This window comes from Chlamydotis macqueenii, chromosome 1 (assembly GCF_036417535.1).
Source record: "Chlamydotis macqueenii isolate bChlMac1 chromosome 1, bChlMac1.mat, whole genome shotgun sequence".
Taxonomy (NCBI): Eukaryota; Metazoa; Chordata; class Aves; order Otidiformes; family Otididae; genus Chlamydotis; species Chlamydotis macqueenii.
The window spans coordinates 162,498,901-162,518,801 of NC_141556.1; the positions used below are offsets into that span (position 1 = coordinate 162,498,901).

General features: G+C 38.1%; 1 protein-coding gene across 2 annotated transcripts in view; it reads right to left on the reverse strand.

The window, feature by feature from the left end:
- Window positions 1-19,901, reverse strand: part of GPC5 (glypican 5) — a 698,961-nt gene that overhangs the window by 564,580 nt on the left and 114,480 nt on the right. For both annotated transcript variants that reach the window (XM_086771461.1, XM_086771454.1), the window contains exon 4: window positions 1,563-1,696. In XM_086771461.1, coding sequence (XP_086627587.1) covers window positions 1,563-1,696 — 134 coding nt within the window. The remainder of the gene's footprint in view (window positions 1-1,562; window positions 1,697-19,901) is intronic.

Genomic DNA, 19,901 nt, shown 5'->3' on the forward strand with positions numbered 1-19,901 from the left:
ATAGTGCCTGTTGCATGACATAAAATGTATCTCAGGCAAGGGAAGTCATGGGAAAACAACATTGTTCTGTGCTGTCCACTGCCTCTCATGTCCCTTAAGGTCTTCTTTTGGAAACCTCCCTGAGGTCAATCCACATATCACTTACTTTGAAACACAGAACAGCCCTGGATTAAGTGAGATCTTAGAATATGGTTTCATGTTTGCAGAGTGCTAGCAATCAGAAAATATCACAAATTCCCTTACCTACACAAAATAGAGAAAATGTGCCTGTATAATAGGTATTGCTTGATGAACTTCTGTGCTGGCTAAAAAACTTCTGCTTTGCATCTCCTTCCCTTCTTACAACGTTCTCTAAATCCTATGTTTGGTGAGGTTTTTTTTTTTTTCCCACTACTTGGAACATGAAAGACCTTGGACTAACTAGAAAGATCTGTCTTTGAAGCTCAGAGATATTTTTTCTTCTCTGGACATCAGGAGTGAGCAATTATTCCCTGCAATTCTCTCACTTTAGTTTCCTTCTGCACTGCAAACTGAAATGAAAAGAAAAAGAGGACAAAGAAAACCTCTCTGTGTTTTAGCAAACACTGGGATAGAAACGAAATTTATTATTTTAACTTTGTGCTTTATTTGCATAATAGAGCCTTCAGTCTCAACTGTAATGCTATCCTTACTCCTTACAGTGCATTTACGGCCATTAAAAACTTGATTCATTTGTCTAAAGATAGACTGGCCTTTCAGATGCTCTCAGCTATCCAGGATATCTGCACAAGGTTCAAATATACAACACAACTTACAGGACACCTACATCCTTCTTGGTAGCAGAAGATCAGTTGGGATACCTAAGGGTATCCTCAAGTGGCACTGCATGCTTGTAGTTCTGTGGGCAGCTGAATCCATAGAAAATCCTCCTCTCCATAGACTATATAATGGCATCTTAAACACCTAGCTCATATGCAGCTAGGTAAATTTTACCCTGTAATGTTGAGCCAGGTATAAATCAAATCTCCAAGTCTTTGTAGTCACCTCAGTTCACTATATACTAGCCAAATTAAAAAATCAGCTGGACTTGCTTAAACTAGGATTTCAAGATTTAGCTCTAAATGCTTAGTCGTCTCACTTTGCAGAGTAGAAAGGTATGTAAGAACAGTAATTTTTTTCTGTCTGAATAACTTGTATAAATAGTCTTCTGGTGAAAGTCACAATCACGTCTTGACAGATTAAATAATGCCTGCTGATGTGCAAGTTAAATGCAATTTGAAAATTTACACATAAAGATCGAGATAATGTTCACATTTTACCAGTGTTACCCACTCTTTTAAATACTTTAAACCACAACAAACTACTCTGGTCGCATGTCCATTATTTCAGAAAACAAAATCTGGTCATGAAATTACTCTTTCCAAAATGTAACAGAGCAGATTGTGTTGCTGAAATGCTTCATTCTTTGCAGTCTTTATCTATTCCCTAGTAATGCATGCCATTGCATTGAATATAATCTGTTCTGTTGCAAAATTAATGGCTTACTTTATTCTTTCTTTCTGGCTGTAAAACTAATGTCTTACTTTCTTCTGCTGGCGAGAGTTTCTTCACTGTCTCTTGAGAACATCTTCAACCCTTGATTATCTTTGTTCTGATCAAAGGAGCAACCTGGAGATTGTGTAGGCTTCCTTACAGGAGGACCACATACTTTGTTCACCTAAAAGGAAAAAAAGCCACAAGAAAAAGGAAAGAACACATGTAAACAAACAAACAAAAAATATTATGTATCTCTCAAGTCAGTTTAATTCAATTTTAATAAGAGTGTTCATTATGGGGACATTAAGCTAAGAAAAGTATCATTAATTATCATACTTCTCAACACTATATCCACAATGAATGCAGTAAACACATAATTAGCCATTTTATAGCAGAAAAAAAACAAAACAAAATCACTCCTTTTGAAGGAATACCAGGTGTATAAGCAAGCCACCACATGTACTTCATTGATTGTGCCTTTTTTTTCTTCCAGTAAGGCAAGTGTTGCATTGTTATGCAGACAGTAAGAGTAACCTCAGAGAAAATGATGTGTTGTGAACAGTGGCATATTTTCATTTTTTTTCTGTAATACACCCCAAACACATTTTTAGTATGCATTGAACTTTGCAATTTCTTTCAGGGTTGATGAATTATTATGGCATGTTCAGCACAGTTACCCAGAGCCCATAGTGAACAGTTAGCATGGTGGAAACTTGCATTACAACTTTTCGAGATGTAAATTTAATGATCCAAGATGTAAGTTTAATGATTTGGACCATAGATGTTGAATATATCTATATTATATGTCTGGCTCTCTAATATAGATGTCAATAGATACAAATTCATGTGAACTCCCGTATTCTTCTTTGTAAAATATGATACTGTGCATTTTATTCTATAGAGGATATAAATTCATGTTCATAGCTCATTATTCTTTGCAGTCACTGAATAAAAATAATTATGGCCATACATATTTATTAAATAAGAGATAATTCATGCTGGAGATCACATCAGACAAGATACTAAGCAGACTGCACAGCATATATCTTGTGTAAGCTAGCACATATGCACTACTAACTATTAAACTAATAGTTCATGTGATTTATGAAAATTTGGTTTCAACAGGTAGTCAACCTTTTTAAAAGAAAAAGGGAGAGAGAAGATCACTGTTGGCTCTAAGACAAGGATTCAATTTTTGAAGCAGAAACATATTCAAAATGTTACCATGAGAAAGGGTAGAGAGGAGGAGAAACATGGTGGAGATGAGTCAGTGGCTAATACAGACCCTAAGCAGATCAGTATCAGTCCTATGGTTCAGGGGAAAAAAAAATAATTAAACAAAAAAAAACTGGCTCAAATTATAGTAAACTGAAAAAAAAAAAATGCATTCAGCTCCCCTAGGAAGGCAGGAGAATCCACAGCTGTCTATATTCCTTGAAATTACAATAAAATCTCATTATATTTTACACTGACAAAAATGAACAAATAAAGAAAATAAATCTTTTTTACAGCACAGTGGCTTAGAATATGGACCATATTTGTTTTATATGTATTACATGGTTACTTCAAAGTACTGTTTAATGACCTTTCTCTCTGTTTATTTCCTTTGAGTAAACGTCTCAAGAAATGCATTGTCCAATAATGGGAACTTTGCATTCACTGATACATTTAAAAACAAACCTTTGTTCAAAACATAAAATCTTTCTTAAAAAAAAACACCTTGGGTAAACTTTATATATATAAATACCATTAAAACCCGTTCATTATCTGAAATGTCTTTTTAAGAACTGATTTTTTTTTTTTCCCAAAAGTCACTTCTGGAAAATTCTGAAAACAGCATTAGTTAAATCATAAAAAGTTTTTGTACAGCACCACGTAGAGCTCTGCCATTCCCACAAATAAATCTATGATGGTAATCCTACTGCTGTAGGATTCCGTTAATGACAGCAACAGCTCTCACAGCTGAAAGTTAGCTCACCAACCTTTAACAAAGAAGTCACTTATTTCTTCAGACATAGTTTCTGCAGGATGAGCTACTTCAGCATGTACAATGATGGTATCATCATCTCTGTTGCCTTTCTCATATCTCTGATATTTAAACACCTGGGACGACTGACTGGCTTTGTGTGATGCTGGTTCTTCTTTACGTGTTTGGTACATCATACTTGCATCACTCATCCAGATGTATCCAATCTGCCCTTTTTTAACTGTTCACCAGTGGCTGTCACTTTTACGTCATGTTTAAACCATTAACTGTATATGCATGCCAAATGTACTTTTGCCTCCCTCACTGGCCCAGTCTTCATTGTCAGCTGGTTTCTTCAGTAAACTGTTGTGCACATGAAAAGGTCTTATACTTTAATCTTGCCTTCAGGTGCCTGTTCTGTGAGCCAAATAATTTCACACTCACATGTCAATATCTCGTTTCCCAGTACAGGGCTGATGATAGTCTGAAAAATAGATAAATACACTTTCCATAATAATTTCTGGGGTTTTTTTTAATGCATTCTTTAGATCTCCAGGAATGAGTACACAGTGTAACACCACTTAGTTGTATTTCCCATGTTTTCTGAAGCACTACAACTACACCCATTAGCCATATTGTATATTTATTTTTAGCCTTTGGGCTGCAAAATTAACCTTCCAAGTAAAAATTCATTCAGTGCTATTACCACCAGTCTTGAGAGACACAGACTGGAATCATAAGTTTGAGAGAAGGGAAATGCTGTCACTACCCTAATGATCTAACAAATTACCATTTTTGCAGCGATATCTGATCAGAATGTATTCTTATTATCTTCCAGTTTCACTGCAAGGGTATTCCCACTGAATGGTTCTGCAAACTGAGCATTTTTCTTGGCTTCAAACAAAAAAAAAATGCTAAGAGTGTATAAAACAATTCTTGAAGGAGACCGAAAATACCCTGAGAAAAGTGAGACTGGAAAAGCACCAAAAATATTATTCAACAGAGAATTACACATCTCGCTGAGTTTCAGGAAGAATTAAAGACTGCTATAATTTTTTTTTTAAAAAAAAGACAAGCCTCAGCAACTTACTAGGGTTTTTTCTGTTGGGTATTTTGTTTTTTCTTTTGGCCAAATGTTCTTAAATACTGCATAATATTTAAGGGCATAAAAAGAAACCTCAGAAAACGATAAAACTCCTGATTTTCACAGTTCAGACAAACCTATTGTCATTATACTCAGCATGTTGTTATTATGTACAATTTGTATGCCACAGTATGATAACTGGGCTAATTAAAAGCTCTTGTAATAACCATACAGTTAAATTGCAATTAGTGCCACACATGAACTTTATGGCAGTTTGATTTTGCTTGGTGCAATTCTGTAGAATGTCTACTTATGGTTACTTACAGTTTGGAAAACTGGAGCATTGTAAACATTTTTATTTACACAGGACTGGACAACGATGTGAGCAATATATTGATAACGGTGGGATACTGTCCTCTAAGTTCTCATGCTCAATAAGAGAAATCAGTCACATTCTTTGGGTTTGTTTTTTTTTTCCTACGATAGAAATGTTTCTTCCAGACCTCAGAATTTCTACTGAAATGATTTTACATGAAATGACTGAAGCAAACCAAACGTACAGTGCTGTGGTGCACTTCGAACTACATACACCAAGCGTCGGTGATCAACTGTGCCATTATCTTTAAATGCTGCCACTGTGCCAGGAATCCTGAGACTCTCCGCTCCACTTTGGGTCACAGGCTGTTGTGAGATACACAGAGAAGATGAGCATCCTCTAGTCTTGCAGTGTGTCTGTAGTTTGTATTCACTAGTTCTTACTGCTGTGCATACAGTAACAGGGGAAGAAAACACTTCTCTGGATACACCATCTCTTGTGCTCAGACTCAGCTCTACCTGGGAACCAGAACCAGGTGTCTGAAAATTGCCTTTTCTATATTTAACTGTTTCATGCTTGTTTTGCTAAGTTTAGCAAGCACTGCAAGTTTTTGATACAGATGTATTCAGGATTTCCTGTAAATGAGGTAAGTATCAAGTACCCACTAGATTGACACAGTCTCTCAGACCTGTAAGCCATCAGTGTGGCCATAGTCCATGCAGGCATTTAAAACTGCTTTTATTTAATGCGGGTTTTAGTTAGTGATTAGTCTGGTAGCTTTCAGTTCTAACTATCAGATCATAAATTTGCCACCATCCCTTACAGTTAAATCCCCTCAAACACTCACGAGTAAATGGAGAGCTGAAGTCTAATAACTCTAAAACAATGTTAAAATGAGATGGCAGGGATGAACTGGTTGAAAACACGTTTGTAACAACAACAACAAAAAAAAAGTGGTTAAGTGAACTTTATTTTATTTTCTAGGAATACACAAGTGGATACTTCCTTCGAAAAACAGATCCTTGATGAGTCACAAGCACTTCCAGCAACAGATTACCAATCAAACTACCCAAAACATCCATCCAGAAAAACAATGCATTAAATTTTTATGATGTATCCTTGATTCCAATTTAATCTTTGCAAGTGGATGTGTAACACTTTCAGGTAGATGGCTGTGTGTCAGACAGAGGAGAGAAAGAAGACCAATAGCATACTCTTTTTTGCACCTCATTCTGCCAGCCAGCCTCTGCGAGCAGCACAGGAGAGCATGGTTTGTCTGTCACCAGGCAATGCAGGGGTTTGGCACTTTCTGATCATCTAAGCAGGTGAAAATGAGGATTTCTCAAAGTAAGATTAGCTTCTTCTTTTAACGTGTAATAACCTCCAGCTGAGCTGCTGCTGCAGGAGCCCATGTATCTACACACTTGGTGGTATTTTCACTGGTTTGTCTTCTTCCAGTGAACCCACAAGAGGGAGCACCAGCATTTCAGTATCGCCAAGCACTTAAGCAAGTTTCTATCGTTTCCTGCTTGTAACAGTTGCTCGTTTAATATCAAACTTCTGTTGCAAAGAAAAATGTATTTTGATATGTGAGGGTGTGCACATGTGCATGGATGTTTAAAGTATTCCTTACTGAGACAAAATCAAAGTTCTTGAAAACAAGGAGAGCAAGCACTTTGGTCCAACAGGCCATTTTTCCTTCAGAACAGGAAAAAGACATAAATGAGAGAGTCCTTAGGAAAGAGTAGTGGAGTACCATCAGTGTTTACAACACAGGAGAGTCATGCAGAAATTGTGTATTATTTCACTCATTTTCTTTGCAAATTTTCTGTTCTTTATCTGTGATTAATTGTCTCTTTTTCTCCTTTGTAGCTGCAGGACGCTTGGCAATATGTCTTCGGCATCCAGAACTCTTAAGCAAGCTCTGGAGCTACAGTGGAAACTTAAAATTTTGTAAGTCTCATACATAGGTTTAATCATTTTACAGAAATTGCAAGAGAAGTCCAAGACAAGCTGAAAGAGGCAAACGTTGTGAACAACAACCTAGAAAATTACAGAGTAAAGCTGATAGTTAGAATAATACTTGCATAAATTGTTAAACGCGCCATTTATAATCACCTGCAAGACAAATCTTAAATAGACTTGCCAAATAATAATAATTTCAAAGCAATTTTATTCAAAATTGTAATTTAAAGCTCAGGTGATATATGAAATAGTGCATTTATGATTTTTGAAGTGAGATAGAGCTGGAAGTGGTTTCAAGCTCAAGAAATAACCAATCCAATTCAAAACAACCTTGTTAAATATAAATAATACTATAAATAGTTAACCCCACACCCAACCAGATGGTATTGAGCAAAGATAAATGCAAACTGCAGATGTACAAAATGCAGACCCACCAACACAATGGTACCTTCATCAGAAAAAAAAACTTATAGGATTATATGTTGCAAAAAAAAAAAAAAGAAACTAATTTTCTGTGATATATAAATAAATGTACAACTTGGAGACACTGAACTGATTATTCCACTCTGTTTGGCACTAGCACGGCATCAGTGCCACTGCTGTACACCTTTTTGGAGAAATCTACAATCAAGATGGAGCACCCAGGAAGAGACAAAAATGCTAAGAGTTTGCAAACCAATTTTTTTTAATCAGTAATTTTTTTTTTTAATATGGTTTTGCAAAAGACTACCGTCCAAGCTGTTGGATTCTGGGAGCCACAATTCACAGCTTTGATGTGACTGAGACTCATATCCTCTTCCTAGCACTCCATCTACCAAAACAGGTGTTCCACCCCAAGTTCTTGAGACTTCTCATATCTTGTCAGTTTTTAATTATCTCTGATTTCCTTCATAATTTTGCATGCTGTGATTGTAAAATAAAATCTAATAGCCCATTAAATATGAGTTACTTAAGATACTTTTGTGTCTTCTGCTCTTTAATTACTAAAACCTTAAATGGTTTTAATTCTGCTGTTCCTTTCATGAGGGACTAACACTCAGCAAGTCTGGCAGTAAAAGTAGTTTCTCCTTCTGAATGGGGGTGGGAGGGAAGGAAATTATTTTTTTTTAAAATGGCTTAACGTCAGGGGAAATCCTAATGTTCTCAGCCAAGTTACCCTGCAGCCAGAATACAGCACTGCCAGTTCAAACTCTTCAAAGGCCGTTCAACAAAACTGCTTCTTGTGAGAGGCTGCCAGCTCTCCTGATCCAAGTCTGCTTCAGTGGATGCCAAGGTGTTTCATTTACGTTCAGTGAAAACACTCTGTGGTTCTCCTCTGAAAAGCAATTATATAAAACCGGCAGTAACCCTTTCCAAAGATCAGCTGCCTGTGTGTAGTTGGACTGATTTATCTGTGCTTTCTAGTCGTTAAAATAGATTTTATTGCTCCTTACTTCTGTATGCCCTGCAAGTACAGCTCTGACATAGACGGCTAACATTATGCCTTCTTGTCTGATACAGGCAGAATTGTTCATTAAATTGAAGTGTAAGTCTATCCAGGGTCACCTGTGTAAACCAAAAGAAATTCAGCAGGAACGTGACTGTCAATGAAAGCAGAAATGGGGCTCTACAACCTTTATCAGGCACATTACTCACTTAAAACAAAATATATATTACAACTTACAATACATAAAGAATTTGTGGAAGCAAAACAAGTTGTCTGGGTAAGCATATCTGCTCAATGTGTTTACAGTTTGTGGCAGGCCACAGTTAATGTTCCAAAATTACGAAGAGGAGAGCAGTTTTGTAAGTAAGATCTGCACAAAAGTACGTAAGTCAATAAAATCACAGACCCTTACAGTAACATTCATGCATTGTTTCATTTAGAATTAGACAGTGTCAACAACTCTTTAGATAACTAGAGGGCCACCTTTTCATGATAATAAACAATCAAAAAACATCTGAAAAAAAAAAAGATGAGGGGAAAAAAGCCACTATTTAGTTAGTCAGAGTTAGTCAGAGAACCTAGGTGTTTCTCCTCTACTTCAAACTACACCTTTGATCAGTGGCTTTGCTTCCTGTATCTGTACATTAAATGTTTCTGTGTCTCCTCACCCTCTTATTTGAACTTGGACAAACCAGTTTGCTCTAAAGATCTTTTGTGATGTACAAGACAGTCACTTACTCATACACGCTCATATCATCTCAGGGACCAAAATAGTCTGAAAAACTCATTTACTTCAAAATCTTTGCATTTGCCCTTACAAAGTTTTTCTCTTCCAGCACAAAGGTTTGGTAGTGATTCAGGGGCCAACTGAGACACTAGAAGTCTGCTCAGCTCAGCAGCTCTCTTTGTGAACAGTTATTCCATTTCACAATGAAAAAGGAAGAGCAGAGATAAAAGAAAACACACATACAGCCTACAGAAAGGATTCTCAGCTGACTTTTTCCTTTACACTTGTTTGTGTCTCTTGGCTTTAGGGAAGGAGTGAAAAGCCTCCTTTCTTCTCTTTCTGCAAATAAAAAGAATCAGACTGCAGCATTTTCAGCCTCTTAGAGAATCTTCCTTACCTTTAGTTCAGCTCCCCAGTAAACACATTCAGACAAGCCTGCCATGGTGCCAAAGCAGAGTTAGACATCTAGTATGTTACCTAAAACCAGAACACGATGGAAGCCCAGACTGCTTACTCCGTATTTTTCAGACTTCGGAGTCCCCATGCAGTCAATGGAAAGAGGAAGGCCATTTTGGATCTGTGCATTTTACCCAAATTTTGCTTAACCTTCTGTTTTGTTTTAAAAAAAAATAAAATAAAGGAAGCATATTAAAGATCCTATGCTTTCCTGACAAAACAGATCCCAGTCTTAAGAAGGAAGTGTAGCAAACTGAAAGATTTAACAAAAGATTCAAGTAATTTCAGATACCGGATTTGCTCTAAATACATTAAATAGGAATGCATAATGCACGCCATGATATGTTCCTACATTATTTACTTGGCAGTCTATACTGAACATACCTTATACAAACCTGCACAACTCGGCATTGCTTGCCAAAGCCCTGTGTGTGTGTTGGTTAAGTGCGGTTGGTTGGCCTTGGCTGGCTGACAGACCCCCACCCAGCCGCTCTCTCACTCCCCCTCCTCAACGGGACAGGGAAGAAAGTAAGATGAAAAAGTGTGTGGGTCGAGATAAAGACATGGAGATCGCTCACCAATTACTGTCATGGGTTAAACAGCCTCAATGTGGGGAAGATGAATTTAATTCATTGCCAATTAAAAATAGAGTAGGATGGTGAGAAACATAAGATAAAATCAAAACCACATTTCCCCTAGCCTCCCCATCCTTCATCTCAGGCTCAACTTCATTCCTTCGCTCCCAACTCCTCTGCCACCCCTCAGCCCCCCAGGTGCTGCAGGGGCGATGGGGAGTGGGTGTTAGTCCATAACACTTTGTCTCTGCCACTCCTTCCTCCTCACACTTTTCCCTTGCTGCAGCATGGGATTCTCCGTGGGCTGCAGTGTGGAGATCTGCTCCACCCTGGTCTCTTGCATGGACTGCAGGGGCACAACCTGCTCCACCATGGTCTTCTCCACAGGCTGCAGGGCAGACATCCGCTCTGGGGCTTGGAGCACCTCCTGCCTCTCCTCCCTCTCTTGCCTTGGTGTCTGCAGGGCTGTTTCTTTCACTTTTTTCCCTCACTCCTCACTGCCATGCATCATTTTTGGGCTTTCTTAAATATGATTTCTCCATATGGCACCACCATCTTGGCTGTGGGGCTCAGCCGTGCCCTGCAGTGGATCAGCTGGAGCTGGCTGGAGTCTGGCATGGGGCAGCCCCGGCCTCTCCTGCAGCCTGGGCACCAACATCCCATACAAAAAATAACCCCGCTGTAGAGCTGCAGGGGAGGAACCTGGGCAACCTGGCAAATGAAATTTTAAAAAGCACTTTTCAGCCAAGTGTGAGACACGAACTTGACACTGGATTTGAACCTCTTCTCACCAAACGTGAGAAATATGTCTTCTCTCATTTCTATAAATGAAAGGAAAATTGGCCAAAAGAAGAGGAATTGAAAATTATGTATCTTGAAACAGGTACCAAAAGCTGTGCCACCATATACTCACATGCTGAGAAGCTGAGGAATGTCTCAATTGGCTTTATTTAGACAGACATGGTTTCATGGCTTCATGTTCTGCTATTATATTTAAGAGTGATGGTGTTCAGCTGTGTGTTAGTTTAGATATCAAACCTTCCTTTTGAACACAATGATATAAGAACACAGACATGTATAAGATGAAGACTTTAAATCCAATTACTGTTCAGTAGTTTCCACAAATCAATTTATATTGATCTTGTGAAGTAATTTAAATTCATCAATTTATCAAGTAATTTAAATTCAGCAAAGTAATGATGGCAGACATATGCCAAAAGCTTCAGGCAGAACTCTACAATTTCATTCCAAAGTCTGCTTTGCTGAAAACTACATATTTCATTTTTTACTTTTTTTTTAACAAGTATGAAAGAACTATATGGCATGTTGCTCACTTGAGGCCTGTCTTTTACAAACTGGTAACGAGAATGCACACTTGCTGAAAGTTAAAGGAGTGAAAGGCCGAGTCTAGTTAGACAGTTTGGTGACAGGAACAATATAATTAATTTTCCCACAACATCAAATTTAGATTGTATCTGTGCAATCTCTAAAACAAGACTCATTTTTCCCTCCACTGTTTATCATCACTACATCCATTTCTCTTGAGAACAAAAGTACATATAGTTGATATACAGCTTCATGATCAACTGCTTTGAGAAGCTCTGTCCTAGCACTCTGTTGGTCTCAATTTTTATCATCCTGTCCTGAGGAATTTCATCCAGGCTTTGAGACTGTATAAGGAGCAATTCATTCACCCTTTCTTTGACCAAGTATCTGTGAAATATACAATGTGTACTGTCTTGTGCAGAGTCATACCAGCAAATCATGGTAGTGAATTCCTTGCATGGCAATGTTCATCAGCCCTGACATGAAGCCAGTGCCCACATCCTACACTATAAGAAGAACATCATGAACATGCTAAGTTCCTGCTTTGTCCATGATGCCCATATGTGGGTTGTCTCTCACTACAGCTACTGATTCAAAGATGGTTGGCTCCTTGGTAAGAATATTTCCCTGATGCACCCACCTTCTAAGTATCTCAGAATCATAGAATTGTTTAGGTTGGGAAGGACTTCGTGAGGTCATATACTCCAACACACCTATTTAAGCAGGGCAGCCCCAGTTGGTTTTTCAGGTTCACATCTAGTTGAGTTTTTCATCTTTCCAAGGATGGAAACATCATAACCTCTCTGGGAAACAAGCTCTATGGAATTTCATGTTCCGTAATTTCTGCGCATTGCCTCTTGTCCTGTCAGTCGGCAACACTGAAAAGAGCTTGGCTCCTTCCTCTTCACTGGCTCATATCAGGTATTCATACACATTGATGAGATTCCCCCTGGGCCTTTTCTTCTTCCCAGCTGAACAGTTGCAGCTTTCTCAGCCTTTCCCCACAGGAGAGATGCTCCAGCTGCTTTATTATCCTTGTGGCCCTTTGGGACTCTATCCAGTATGTCCATATCTCTCTTGTACTGGGAAGCCCAGATCTCAACCCAGTATTCCAGGTGCAACCTCACCAGTGCTGAGCAGAAGGAAAGGATCACCTCCCTCAAACTGCTGGTAACACTCTGCCTAATGCAGCTCAGGAGACTGTTAGCCGCCTTTGCTGTGCAGGTACATTTCTCATGTTCAACTTAGTGTCCACTAGGACCTCCAAGTCCTTTCTTGCAAAGCTGCCTTCCAGCCAGTCAATCCCCAGCATGTACTGGTGCATGGAGTTGTTCTTCCTCATCTACAGGATTTTTCACTTCCTTTTGTGGAACTTCATGAGATTCCCCTCATGCCAGTTCTTCAGCCTGCCAAGGTCCCTCTGAATGGCACAACCACTTGTTACCTTATCATTTAAGGATGCTGTAGGAAACAGACTCAAAGGCTTTAGTACAATCGAGGTAAACATCATCCATTGCTCTGCTCGCTTCCTATCAAGTTGCCTGTCGTATCAAGAATATCAAGTTCATTAAACATGGTTTCCCCTTTGTAAATCCATGCTGATTACTCCAAATCACGTCCTTGTCCATGTGTTTGAAACAGTTTCCAGAATTCCTCTATCACCTTTCCAAAGACCGAGGTGAGGCTGACTGAACTGTAGTTTCCTGGATCTTCCTTCTTACTCTTTTTGAAGATAGAGGTGACATTTGCTTTCTTCCAGTCTTCAGGAACCTCTCTCAATTGCCAAGACCATTCAAAGATAATTGAGAGTTGCTTCATAACGACATTAGCCAGCTTCCTCAGCACTTGTGGGTGCTACTTGTCAGGCCCCATGAACCTATGCACATCCAGTTTGTTTAAGTACTCTAAGGTTAGTGCCCTAAGCTTGTTCTCCTCCACTGAGGGTAAGTCTTCATTGCTCCAAACCTTACCTCTAGTCTCTGGGTCCTTGAATTTCTGAAGGCCAGTTTTACTCGTAAAGACTGACGCAAAGAAGGCATTGAATACCTCAGTCTTTTCTATGCTCTATGTCCCATGTCCTGTGTCACCATTTCCCCTGCACCATTCAGAAGCAGGCACACGTTTCCCCTTGTCTTACTTTTGCTGTTTATGTATTTGTAGAGGTTTTTTGCTGACTTTCCAATCACTTGCCAGATTCAACTCCAGGTCAGCCTTGGCTTTTCTAATCCTATCCTTGCAATACTGGACATCAGTTCTACACTCCTTCTGGGTCATCTGCCTCTGCTTCCACCTCTTAAACATACCTTTTTTATAAATACAGTCAAGAGCTCTTTGCTTATACCACGCAGGACGCTTGCTTTCTTTGCTTGATTTCCTACTTGTCAGGATAGAGCTTTCTTGAGCTTGGGGGAGCTGATCTTAGAACATCAACCAGCTCTCCTGGATCCCTCTATTCTCCATGGCCACACACCATGGGATTCTTCCAAGAAGATCTCTGAGGTGGCTGAAATCTGCTCTCCTGTAATCTACAGTTGTGGTCCTCCTTTTTGCACTACTTTCTCCTCTTAGGATATTGAACCCTTACCATCTCAAGGCTTTCACATCCCTGACACGCTCTTCCTTGTTTGTAAGTACCAAGTCTAACAGAGCACCCTTCCTTGTTAGCTCTTCAGTCACCTATGCCAGGAACTTGATGCCAGTGCACTCCAGAAATCTCCTAGATTGCTTGTTCACTGCTGTGTTGTCCTTCCAGCAGGTACCAGAGGGGTTATAATTACCCCATGATGTGCGTTCCTTCCAAATTAACATCTGAAGCACAAAAAGATTGACAGGCAGCACACCTGCCTTGACTACTATCAGTAGGATAGAGTGTTCTCTATTCACAAGTTCTCTCATGTTTTCACCCTATTTTTGAAAAGTCACCCCATAGGAGACTCCATCTATTCTCTCCAGCTGAGATTTTTCACCCTCTTTACCCACTTAAAAATGAAACTATGACCTTGCCCCCTCATCACCATGAAAATGAAGGCTTTTGACATCCTGAAAACACAATGACACTAGCTGCATCACTTTGGCAGCACCCTGAAAAATGCTCTGGAAAGTGTCAATGACATCTTCACCGATTAAAGCATTCTGCATACTAGCTTCCAGCAAGAAAAAAAAAAGAAGCATTATGCCTAGAGGAAGAATGTGAGAACAGCCTAGGCAAAACGAGTAAGAAAGAGTGAACTGGGACAGGCTCAACAGTGACATTTGTCCCTTGCAGCCCTAACAGATCCTGCAGCAGAGCCCTAGCAGCAGCAGCACAATGCTACTCAAGAGCTGGTATGCTGGATGACAAGAGAACAGTGTCACACACTTTGCCATGGAAACAAGGCATGAAAACAACCAGAAGGTGCCTGCTTTTAAAAGAATCAGCACAGGCAGAGAGATAGGTCAAAAGCCAAGTGAAAAAGTAGTTTGTATCACATATAATCTCAAAACTGAGAGGAATAGCTAAAGACGGGGAAGCTGCAACACATCTGAGCTATTGTATCTTTCAGACAACACGTTGCAATAATGAGGAAGGAGCAGGGGTGTGTGTATAGAAGCATGAAAGAGAGGGAAGATTGGGATGTGAATACAGTAAACTGTCCCTGCCCTCAAGCTGCTTTTCTTTTGCTGCAGCACTGGAGAACTCCCCCAGAATGATGCCGTCTGCATGTCTCTGCATTGTGCAAAGGCTGGAAAAAGTTGTCTACACAGCAGCAGATGAATCACAGACAAATGCAGTCAGCTATTTGGAAGAGTCAGCTAGATATTTTCTAAACTTACTTATTTCCAATCAGATAAAGTATACCTAGAATGTTTGCAATAGAGAAATTTGCTGTACTGTTTAAATATAAACATTATGGATAATAAACCAAAGCAGTCATAAATTATACAATCCTGTGTAATCTCCTTAATTTGTAAAATAATAAATGATTAGGTTATTCTATAACAAATGCCAATTTTACTCTAGTATAAAAAAAATCCAAAGAAGCAAAATTGAGATTAAAGACCTCAACCATTTTGCTAAAGGATATGCAGCATTCATACTTCTCAAAATCAAAGAATGATGAAAGGTTTTTCCAGTAACTGAGGAAAATTAAGATAAGCTAGAGGTAAAACAGTCACTAAATTTTATAATAAATGTGTGTCCCTTCTGTGCACATACTGTTGGGTGTAACGAAACACATGGAAATAACAGTAGAAGATATTCATATGACATTATTGTTTAGAAAGACCGAATTATTTCCGGGGAAATGTTTCTTGTTTTCCTCCTTTACTCTGTTTTCCTGAATTTTTAGTTTTAATGGAAACGCTTATTTTTTTCTTTCCATTCTTCTATTTCCCTGAATTTTTATTAGATGGATAACTTGTAAGGTTTTCAAGCAAAATCAAGGATGAACATTATAAACACTGCTTAGAAGTACAGCGTAATATTTCACTTACAGAAAAATACTGTAATTATGTTTTTCCTTGTTATCAAATCAATAACCACTTCTGGTTAACGTTATACTGTGTATTTTTATATGCATATAGAATAGATATAGAAGTCCACTTCAGGTGCACTGAGTACAGCTTTTCGGGATAGCTACAATTTATTTTTAAGTTATGAATTTCAGATCTCCTTCATGACCTGATTTATGTAAAAGGTTTATAATAAGCATTTTCTAATATTAAAAAGCCTTTAAAATACTGATAAAATTAATTATTTTTAATATAAGATCAAATAGCTTGTGAACTTACTTGATATGACTGACTAATGCACTCTAAGCAAACAGCCGAAATGCAGTAGCTATGAAGCAGTAGGCATAAAGCTGCTGTATTTATAGGCACATAATCATCTAAGTAAATAAATTAGATTTTAGATACTAAGGAACTGAGTTCACAGGATAGCTACTTCAAAGGATACTGCTCTGTTGCATCTCTTTAAGTGTCTTAACCTGTAAAGCCATGAAAGTTACCAAATATCCAGGCACAGCACTTCCCACAATTAGAAATGCTGTTAATCTGGTCTTTAAGTGACAATCAAGCTTACTCCTTTCAGAAAAAAAAAAAACCAACCTGCAATTATACTATAGCTTGCAGTTCTATGTTTCATGTGTAGTTGGGATAATCAAAATATGTTTTTCATCATCTTCTTTCAATTCTTTTTTTAAAAATTGTTTTAGAGCACTTCTACAGCACTTAATTTTCCAGAGTGGCAGGTAAGAAGGCGGTATGACTTTTTGCTACAGAGACCCCAATAAAAAAGTAGCTACATAAAACAGATCCTAGAAGGAACAGGAAAAAAAAAACAAGTATTCTATTTATATTGTTTGTGAATATGTCTGTTCATAGGAATATTAAATTTGAAACCTCACTGTATTACAGCAGTTCAGACTGTTTAAGTGTTTACAGCTAGTCATTCCAAGCAAAAATAATCAATAAGGAAATAAAGCTCTAAACACAGACTATAACTTCTTCCTGCTAGCGTTCTATGACACCAGAAAGATGTTGCTTTTATTTATAGTATTAATCACAGATTACAAAAAGAGTAAGACAAAAGTCTCTTTTCATACAATATAATTATGTGTATTTTTTAGAAGACACATAACTTAGATCTTCTTTCAGATTAGACTAAAGTCAGTGAAAAGACCTGAGAACTTCCAGAAGTCTGACATTTTCATTATCTCCAACTGTTTGGAAAACTGATCTAGTGAAAGTCCACATGGGCTAGAAGACAGTGAAGACACAGGACTTTTGAAAATTCCATTCTGAATTTTTGTAGGCTTATATTACATACAAAAATGCATACAAGAATTCTACCAAATTTCCAAAATTAGGAAATTTGTCTGTGTGATTTGTCTGTGATTTGTCTGTGAATTTTTTTCTGTTGTGTTTCTGATTCCCATATTTTTACACGCATATATAGCTTTTCATACCATGGTCACATACTTCATTTTCCCCCAGATCTCCAAATCGTCAGTGCTTAGAATACACAATGAACAACTACTCAATATTCCTTTTCATCTCTTTTCTTCAACATTAATCCCAAACACCATTGATCTTTTGGGAATCAAGAACAATAATTTTGTGTAAAGTTTTGAGGAAAGATTTAATTATAAAGCCTTGTGACTTTTCTCTTTCACTTGTCTCCTGTTCCCTTCCCCTCCTCCTTCAGCTCTTGCCTCACATCCATTTCACCTCTTCCCAGGTCTCCCATTTATTCCACTGACGGACCTCTCAGCTGCTGCATCACCCAACACATGACAGCTCAAGTCTTCACACACTGAAACAAAACCACGGCTAAGAGAGACTCTCTCTTTCAGACAGCTCACTCAACCAGCTCAACTTTCAGCTGCCAAAGCAATGTGCACACTGGAACAGGGGTGGAAACACACAGCTAAGGACCGTGCTGGAGCACGACGTGGGCAAGCCAGGGTGAGACTGGCTTAAGCTGCCGTTGAATCACACTGTGAGTGACACACAAACTTGCCTGCCATGGCATGGGGCTATGCCATTATCCAGTGCATAAAGGGAACAGAAGTACACTCTTACACTGGGGATAGTAGGCTCCAACTGCACAAAAACTTTGCAAATCCTGCTAAAATATCTCTTTGTCCTTTCATCTTAATATTGACACTCAATGGTTAGCACAATAGAATGGAGGTAACATGAAACAATTTATTACAACCTGCAAACAAGTTTCCATAGGATTTTTGTTTGTGTTTCCTTAAGTAAGGTTTAAATGTGTTACAAAGTTCTGGTGCATCTATTAGCCCAGTTGCCCTCAATGGGGACTTCCCTGGCTATAGGTAAACTCAGAAACCAGCACACAGCAACTCCAGCTGAGCACAAACTTGAACGTACAATGAACCTACTAGGTCCTCTGTAGCAATAAGCGTTTTTACCTGTTATCCAATGCTTAACAACTGCATAACATAATCTTTTTTTTCTGATAATCTTAATAATTAATACTGTGTTTGTTTCATATGATGCAGTTCTCTTAAACCTCTATTACATTATATCTGATATGCACAGAAGTCTGGTTAAAAAAAAATTCTGCTCCAGCTCCTACCAGCTAAAAAGCATAGCGTCCACCATGCACTAAGCATGAACAGTACATAAATGGACATATGTAGACTTCAGGAACACAGAACACAATTGACATTAAATATATGTGTATGTGTATATATATATGAATGTATATGAATAGTTGCACAACCCACACATCTCCACTAGATTCTGAGGAGAGCATAGAATAATGTCCAGGTGTAGAGATGATAAACCAGTGCTGCACTTATTTGTCAGTCAGCGGAGCTGTGGGAGGCAGGAATCAAAGGTGTGAATTCGAAACAAGAAGAACAAAGGGAAAGAGAAATTCCAGCTGAAGACAGTATGGCACTGCTCTGCTGATCCAAGCAGAAAAGGGAACAAGTTGTAAATGACTGTAAAAAAGAGTTTTGAGAAAGCAAGCCATGTTATATAGGCATTAGTGGTCTTTCCACATCACACTAAGCTTAACGTATGAATATACATCGGATTTAAATATAGATATCCATGCAACATGTTAGAAAAAAATTATTTACATACAATTATTTACACAAACATATGCATTATTAGATAAAGAGTTGTACATGTATCACTAAGCAGCATACTCTGTTGATTCTCACATTAATATCTGCATATGTATGCATCACACTTGCATATATTTAGAGATTTTTTTTCTCTGTCTGCTTCTTTAAAACCCATAGAAATACTTACTGTGACAAAATTCACTTTTTAAATTGCAGAGACTGCTGAGTGCCTAAGCTCTCATTATTTGCTGGCTCATAATAATCTTTTCTGTGTCTGTTAGAACCATGATGCACTAATTGCTTATCAAAATTTGAAACAGTTCATGAGTCACTCTGAAGATAAAATAAATAAATATTAATGAGCCAATTTCAACAGAATTCATGTTCTCTACTTCTAAAAGTTGAAAGATTGTATTTATTACACATGAGAATTAGGTCTTGATACCTAATGTATGGGCAAGTATGAAATATACTCAAGTCATACTCTGCAAATCGGAACTGACTGACTAAATCACCATGTTTCAAGGGATCAATGCATCACAGTCTTATTTGACCAAATTATAGATCAAAGAGAAAAAGGACTTATCGACTACAACATGGAGATTAACTGAAAGGTATGCCTAAATTCATAGGTCTAACAGAGACTGAGTGAAAAATGAAATATTTATTTTTTTGAAGTTTGTAAGTCATTGTATATAAGATCTTAACTCAACAGAAGTAAACACTTGATCTTCAAACAAATACATTGGCACAAGAAAATTATTACATAAGAAGTTTTAGTATTCCTTACATTGTATATGGGAAGAGGAGAAGGAAGGCAAAGAGTTTTCAGGAATATCAAAAGAGAGCATTTTGGTTTGGATCAATCTGAATTTTTTCATTAAGCCAAAACACTGAGTGAAGGGCTTTTCACCCATTTAGTTTTTCACTAAAATTGACTGACATATACTATTTTGGAGAAT